The 8243-nt window shown below is 35.2% G+C and overlaps 1 protein-coding gene and 1 non-coding gene across 2 annotated transcripts; one reads left to right on the top strand and one right to left on the bottom strand.

Moving 5' to 3' along the window:
• The first annotated feature begins 1187 nt into the window (after nt 1-1187).
• LOC133309232 (nudix hydrolase 10-like) lies at nt 1188-5573 on the top strand. Its single transcript, XM_061509992.1, has 8 exons — nt 1188-1421; nt 1942-2007; nt 2538-2675; nt 2811-2888; nt 2979-3029; nt 3135-3169; nt 3685-3793; nt 4966-5573. Exons 1-8 carry the CDS (start codon nt 1230-1232, stop codon nt 5185-5187), a joined length of 891 nt encoding a protein of 296 aa, XP_061365976.1. The 5' UTR covers nt 1188-1229; the 3' UTR covers nt 5188-5573.
• A 1985-nt stretch (nt 5574-7558) lies between these two features.
• Nucleotides 7559-7677, bottom strand: LOC133309315 (U5 spliceosomal RNA). Its single transcript, XR_009751302.1, has one exon. It is a non-coding gene; the product is annotated as a U5 spliceosomal RNA (small nuclear RNA).
• Nucleotides 7678-8243: the final 566 nt, after the last annotated feature.

The raw sequence follows: 8243 nt of genomic DNA, 5'->3' as shown, positions 1-8243 counted from the left end.
ATAGGTTTTACAATTAAAAAAAAAATGAAATATTTTTTCAAATTTTGATGAGTATGTAATATGAGAAAAACTTTCTCAATGTATAATGAGAAAAACATTTCCCTAATAAAAAAGGGTATATTGACAAAAAAAAATTTCTATAAACTTACAAAATACACTCTGTCTTACGAATAAAACTTTACTCAATAATATTTTATCAGTAAAATGTAATGTAGTTTATAAATAAAAAGTTTGTAAACATAACCTTCTCCTCCACTCTTACATGAATTTTACAATATGTGAGTTGCTTTTTGTTCTGGACCTACATAACAAACCACAAATTTATGAGCTTTATTTGTTACGAGGTAAAATGATTTAATTTCACGTCTAACTCGATGTTATGTATAATGATCTGCCACCAACCACAAAACAAGATCATGAATAAGATGATAAAGGGTCAATCAGTATTCTAAACTTTGAACTTTTGCACAGTCATGCTGAAAAAAATATGCATGAGGTAAGCAAATTCAAAATCATGTTCCCGAAGAGGTAAACTTGTTCATATTGCTGCAAGGAGCTGGGGTTGACTACATGACCACTCAACAGGTCATGACTCTGGCCACTGCAAATGTGGGCGGCTAATGAAGGCATGGCAAAACTTTTTAGTTCACAAAGAGTTGCAGTGGAACTACGTCACCTCGCACTTATTGCACTTGCCAAGCCAAGAGAGTGTGTTTGTTATAAATTGCAACCTTGTGCCTTTCAACTCTCCAATGTCCACTAGCTAGTGCTCTCACTGGTCCCCCCCTTTATTCACTTCCAAATTTTAGCCTTTGAATCCTTAAGTTTCTAATTAATCTCCTTCAGCTTACTGAGTTTGTTCTCAAGGTAATCTTCTCTTGTATGTTTTTTTTAGTGACACTATTATGCTTTTTCTTTTCTTTTCTGTCTGTTTTTGATATTTCTCCAAGTCCATCAATTAATTGACTAATTCAGTCGAGTGGGGCAGGACCACTAGGACCACAAGAGCTGCAAAGTTCTTCCTATCAAATTTTTAACACAGTTGCATACTAAAAACTTGAATTCGAGACCATTGGTTTAGTTGGAATAACCTCGTGCCAGTTAATACACGTGTCTGGTGGTCTCTTGTGCTTATTTTTAGTGACACTTTTCAAAGTGTTGAATTTTTTTTTAACATCCTTTGAACTTTTATCTTTTTTTCTTTTATGATTTAATATGCAGTTCAGCCCATGTCAGTCTCAGCAATTCCAGCATCACCATTAGGGGGGGATCAATTGTGTGAAAATGGATTTGAATGTGTGAAAATTCTCCCTGCCTCCAATGATGCCCATGGAGGAGTTATTGTAGACTTGAAGGAGTCTATGGACTCTGAAGTTTTTGCTACTTTGCTTAGATCTTCACTTTTACAATGGAAGCAACAGGTGATTATTATGGTCTATATAGCTCTAACATGGTACTTTTTGCATTTAAGGTTTATGAAATAAAATTCTCATATGAAGAAGTTTAGCCATTTTTATTTAACTTCCCCTCCAATCTGATTATGTTCTTTGAAAGGATTTCTTAAACCTGAAAATATGCGTTTTTTATGAAGTCAGCTGATAAATGTGCAGCATACACGCTTCAACTCAAGATAATCTGTTCTTTGGATGAATTCTTTGATCCAAAAAAAAAAAAAAAAAAAAATTTACCGCCTTCAAGGTCCTCATTTATGCTACATGCACGTTATAACTTCGCTCTATATTTCAATACAATGTTAAATTATCAATGGGGCATCTGGTACCAGATTCATTCAAACCTTTATTTGTATAAAAATAGACATTTTTCCTGCATAACTGCTTATTATAATGTTCTTACCTGAAATTGATTCAGCCATACAGTAAAAATGAAAATATTTGACCTCTGGTCAGCCTTTATTAACATTAGTACTGCTACGCACTGCAGGGAAAAGATGGTGTTTGGATCAAGTTACCTATAGAGCTTGTCAACCTTGTCGAAACTGCAGTTAAGGTAATTTTGCCATATTTTCTTTCAGAATTTTGTTGTAAACCTTGCAAGTAAAATTGTGTTAACTGTTATGGTTTTATGTTCTCAATTTTGAAATTAAATGGTAATGTTTGTCTCTTGTCTGATAGATGCCATAGGTTAGCCTGATTTTTTACCATTTCATATTGAACACATCTTGTGTCAAATTTGGTCATTTGGGATAGCTACTTGTGTGATGTGGAAGATGATAGCTTTCACACAGAGTCTACCATTGGATTAAAACGAGACTATTTTTATTGTCATTTTATTTTTTATCATGTGAGGCGAGCCTTAGAGTGTTGTTCCTCGGTCACATGTTAAAGTCTGGGAAATAGTCTCTTTATAAGAATATAAGAGTAAGACTGCGTAGAATTGACCCTCACCCCTACCCTTGCCAGGGTTTGCGTTTTTATTTTTTCCCATGTGATGTTAGTAACTGAGTCTGAGGTTGATGGGATCGTGATATTTGTAATAATTATTGTCATATAATATGTTGTGTGTTTTGTTGCTGACAGGAGGGTTTCTGGTACCACCATGCTGAGCCAAGCTATCTAATGCTAGTTTACTGGATTCCTAAAACTGGTTGCACAATCCCTCCAAATGCTTCCCATCGTGTAGCAGTTGCTGCTATTGTTTTAAATGATAAGAAAGAGGTCTAAATTGATATCAAAGAGTTGTTTTCTTACAAATAATCAACCTGGTTTCGTGCTGCCATTCTAGATTGTAATTCTTTTTCCTTCCTTTCTTTTTTTGTTCCCTTTGTTTTTGGGGTGGTGGTGGGTTTCTAGGTACTTGTAGTTCAGGAAAAAAGAGGTAGATTCCATGGGATTGGCGTTTGGAAGCTACCTACTGGAGTAGTTGATGTGGTAATGCACATTTCCAAAGACAATTCCATTTCATCTTCAAAAAAATTACCACTTTGTTTAGCAACACAAAACTTGGTCTTGTATCTGCAGGGTGAGGAGATTTTTGCAGCAGCTATTAGAGAAGTAAAAGAAGAGACAGGAGTAAGTAGTTGAGTACAATGTTGCATTCCCTTATGTTGTAGAATGCTAGTACTATTGTATTGGTCATAATAACTTTTACTTTGGTCTGTCTTTTTTCTTGTTCAGGTTGATACAGAATTTGTGGAAGTACTAGCATTCGAGTATGAATTTTCTAATTCGTGAGACCTATTATTCACATTTCAAAGATTTAATATGATTGACCAGGGGAGTCTTATGAATTTGTTTTTGGGGGGTCTTTGTTTGATACCTCAAATCCCTTTTGGTGTGAGAATACCTTTCAGCACCCTATGAATTCATTTGATGAGCACCTCTAAGCTTGTGGCATCATACTAGTGACATGTGTTTACTTTATTTGCACATAACAAATGATTTGAGATGAAATTGCAAATGTATTGCAAATGTTCCTAGGCATGGTCTTAGAACAAATTGGGAAGACTTAATGGAGTTTAACAAAAATCATTAAGCTCAATGTAATGAGTTGATTGAGGACACTTGCTTTTGCTTTTCTATTCTAATCATAAGTTTGGAATCTGATATCTTAATAAACTTAAGTTCTTTAAAGTAATTGAAAATTTAACATCTCTTGGCCTGACTTTCCTTTTCTTTCTTCACTTCATAATTTTTCTTTTGACATTCTCATGTTTCTGATTTTCAGACATGCACACAATTCATTCTTTGGGAAATCAGATATATCTTTTCTTTGCATGCTGCGTCCTCTTTCTTTTGATATCAAAAAGCAAGAACTGGAAATTGAGGCAGCTCAGGTACTTCTAAATTGACAATGACACCTCTAGTTTCTTTTTTTTTTCTTTTTTCTTTTTTAATTCACTAATGAAACAGAACATAAAAGGTGACATGACATCAGTGGATATTCTTCTTCTTATCTATAGGATCTTGTCCAAAAGAAGAACCTAACTATGCAGATCAGCCTTAATATGTCAATACTCCTCACCACTCATCAACAAAGTCCAATGGCACAAACACTAACAAAATCTTAACTGAAAACAAATACAAAAATTGCTTAAATGAAAATAGACTTTTGAACAACCACTTTAACTTAATAGAATGACTACTATGTATTTCACAAACTAATCATAGTTATATTTATTGAGTGTGACACACATAATATGACTATCTACATAATCAACTTGTCCTTACATTCACCAGTCCATAAACCAACATAATTCTCTGATTGGTTCCAAATGCCCTTCAAGTTGTTGAAGAATGACTGTAACTGCTAATTATAGTAATGGAAACTACGCACATAAGGGCAAATCCCAATGCACAAGACTTCACGACTTGCAAGGGTAAAGGTGAGGAGAATCAATTGTCCGTAGTCTTATCTTTACATTTTTTGCAAAGAGGCTGAATGAAAACTGTAAAGAACCAATTCAACCCAAAAGCTTAAGCTGGTGGGTGAGGCTACATTAATGGTTTTATATATCTCTAACACGCCCCTCACAAGAAAGCATATTGGGTTTGAAAGGTGGATGATACATCAGGAAGGCTATCTATGCTAAGAAATTCCACAACGAAAATAAGGGCGGCAAAAATCGAACCCGGGACACCGAGGCTCTGATACCATGTAAAGAACCAATTCAACCCAAAAGTTTAAGCTAGTGGGTGAGACTACATTAATGGTTTTATATACCTCTAACATAAACTATGCACATACATTAGAATTTTCTTTTTCTTCCAAGTTTTTCGCATGTTTAATCTCTGTCTCTTGTTTGATTGTTAATCTCTACATTCAAAAGAGTGTTAAATTAAAGATTCTTTAATAGAATTCTGCCCATCACTTAATGCTGACTTTCTACACTATTGCCACATAATCCATTGCTGCTATATGTTTAAGTCATGACACTAGTGTTATTATGAATCATCCTTACTACATTTTGCAACCCGTGTTATTAATGCTTTGTCTTTTCTTAAAAAGTGGATGCCGTTCGAAGAATTTGCTCTTCAACCTTTTAATCAGAAGCACGAGCCCTTCAAGTACATAATTGAATTATGTTTGGCAAAGTTGGAAAGGGTCTATACTGGATTCTCTCCACGACCTGTCTCATCATATTTCGTGGAGGACTTGAATTATCTATATTTGAATAGCCATGACTTGGACAAGTCTTCAAAGTCAGTCTTGGACCTGAGTCAAAGTTGAATTTTGATACTTCTTTCTTGTAGACTGTTTGTTGTACGTCAATTTCTCCTTATATCATGATTTATACGTGAGCAAGGTTATATTTATAAATTTTTTATTTACAAACTCTTATAAATTATACTATGTAACACGGGTAGTACATACTACTTAAGCATATACTACTTAAGCATATACTACCCGTAGTACATAGTATAATTTAAAAAGTTTGTAAACAAAAAGTTTGTAAATATAACCTACCCCTTTATATGTTATTTAGATTTTGAGCAAAACTCACATACTTGTGAGACTTGGTACCGAAGTTCATCATGATTAATTTTTACGCAAAACTTAGAATGATGTGAGATTGATATTGATGTTCAAAGATGATGACTAAGCTTCTTTCTTCGAATCTTCCATTGTATAATAAGCTCTCTTCCTTTGAAGAGACATATTCTTGGTAAATCTCATCATTGTTTAGTCATCTATCGATCCAGCTCTTTTAGCATGTTGTGATAAAATCCATTATTTACAATTGTGCTGGAGTCACTATGTTGAAAGATGAGTTCTAAGACCAAAAACATAAAAAGAAAGAAAACCTCTTTTAATGAGATAAGAACAAGTAAAAGTGAAAAGGTTGATATTACAAAAAAAAAAGTGAAAAGGTTGAACATTTTGACAATTTGTCAGCATTGAGAGTCATGCAAAATAGTTGAGATTTGTTTGCTGCTTGAATATCATCATGACAAATGTTCTGCCATGCGGCATCAGATCCAAGACCTTTATACATCCGAACATGGTATCTAGAAAACTCTGCTTTGCTATAAAGCTGTGTCAGATCATCATTGCAATCCTCATGTTCACCCTCTCTTTCCTTTTCTTTCTTTATGCATCTTCTAAACCCTTCTCTACTTTGAAGGAAGAAAGTAATTTAACCAAAAAAGAGAATGTTCACAACAAAGTTTCTGATGGTTGTAACCCTTTGGTTATCACTATCCAATTTTCCTTTACAAGTATATGGGGATGCTTCAGGTGATGCCATCCCATCCCCAACAGCATGTGTTAATTGCCCCAAATGTGAATACCCATGTCAACAACCCTCACCACCACTTCCTGGATACCCTTCTTATGGTACTCCACCAGCACCATCTCCTCCACCTTATGGTTACTCTATATATGGAGCACCACCACCACCACAGGATAAAGGCCAAAGCAAGTGCCCTCCAGCTGCAGGTGTTCAGTGCTGCACCCCTCCAGCTCCTTACACTTTCTCACCTCCAAATCCTTACACTTATGTGCCTTATGGTGAAGGCCAAGGCTCTGCTTCAATGCTTATGCCAGTTCTAGTTCCAATGATGATGCTTTTTTCTTCCTTTTTTCTCTTCTGAATTTGGTTGGTGTTTATTTTCATCGTCCAGTTTATGAATATAAATGATCATTTTAAATTGGAGATCATATGTATTATCATATCAGGTTGTCAATAACTATATAAGTTATGCTATATATATTCAATGTTATGGTGCAGCTACATGTCATATAGTGTTTTGCCTAGGTAGGTTCTTACGCTTCCAAGTTGAATAATCATTACAATAGTTTTAATATAATCTTTCACATAAAATTCATCCCGGACACCTAACTAACTCTTAATATAGCTAAATTCTGTCATGCTTTTTTTTTTGCTATATATGTACACAAAAAACCACTCCCGTTAAACTCGACTAGTGAGTGTGGGGTAAAGAAAATCCTTGTACGCAACTTTACCCTTGAATAATTGTAAAAAAGTTGTTTCCTGGGTTCGAATCCAAGAAACAACATCTTCGCAATTATGCAAAGGTAAGGCTACGTACAAAGATTACCTCCACCCACACTCGTTAGTCAGGTTTAATAGGGAGTGATTTATTTTTATATGTACACAAAAAAAGGGAAAATAAGAGAGGAAGCTTGGATAGGTCCTAAAAGGCTTGTTTCTTTGTGTTAACATCCAAAATGGCCTCTGAATCCTTACACGACGACAACTATGTGAAGGGGGAAAACTTATCCCTTTGTAGGTGAATCCGGAGAGTAGGTTAGTTTCTGCTTCTGGGATAAGGGGAAAGAAACAACAAGGCCAAGATGATCAGGAACTAAGTCACCGAGTGCATTTAATATTGGACTGGGCCACTAATGTTGGCTTGGACCACCAACTTCTCTGTTCTCAACTTGTTCCAAGAGTTAAAATATTCTTGGCATTTTACCTTATTCACCGTCTTAAAGATCTCGACAATTTTTACTACTTCATATTACTTTTGAACAAAAATAAAAGATTACTATCACAAAGTAGTTTCTGTTAAAAATGTTAGCCATTGACTAGCATTTTATAATAACTAATTAATAAATGTTGGAATTGCATTGTTAGAGCCACTCCACAGAGAAGCACCATCTAAAAATTATTCGTATGCTACTGATAGCAGCGAGGCACACGGTATTCCTTAGTATAAGGGGAAAGAATAGTTGGCTTTGTGCTCACTGGCAGAGTCATGTGATTTTCATTGTACAGCCACTTCCATTTTTATAGTAGCTCCCACCTGAGGAGCCCATGTGAGAGGAAACTTGCAAAAAGAGTAAAGCGCACAAGACATATTTCATTTGGGACCTCCACACTGACTCTCCTTACTCAGTAAACTGGGCAACTTTATTGGCTGGTATTGGTGGCAGTAACTTCACTAGTTGGGTTATTCTTATGTTTTGATTATCTAATGCAGTGCAAGCCATTGGTCATTAACATTTTAGTTTCTGTTAAATATCACATAATAAATGACCATCTTATTTTAAACAATAACAATGTTTAGACATTGGAATAAAAAATCCCAATAACTAGTTGTCTATGAACACACCATGAATAAAACATAAAAAGTCACTCTCCAATTAAATCCCACTAGCGATTGTGGGATTTTGACAATTTTTGTAAGTAACTTTAAATGGGGCTCAGAGAATGTCATATCTGTCAGGCGGGTCTAGGGGAAGCCACTCCAAGTACACCAATGAGCCTAGTTACTCTAAGTACACCAAGTGGATCTGACACCATGTCTCAACCCAAAACC

Source organism: Gastrolobium bilobum, unplaced genomic scaffold (genome assembly GCF_033153095.1).
Source record: "Gastrolobium bilobum isolate Gb01-03AN ecotype WA unplaced genomic scaffold, APGP_CSIRO_Gbil_v1 utg3577, whole genome shotgun sequence".
Taxonomy (NCBI): Eukaryota; Viridiplantae; Streptophyta; class Magnoliopsida; order Fabales; family Fabaceae; genus Gastrolobium; species Gastrolobium bilobum.
This window is presented reverse-complemented; position numbering and strand designations above follow the sequence as displayed.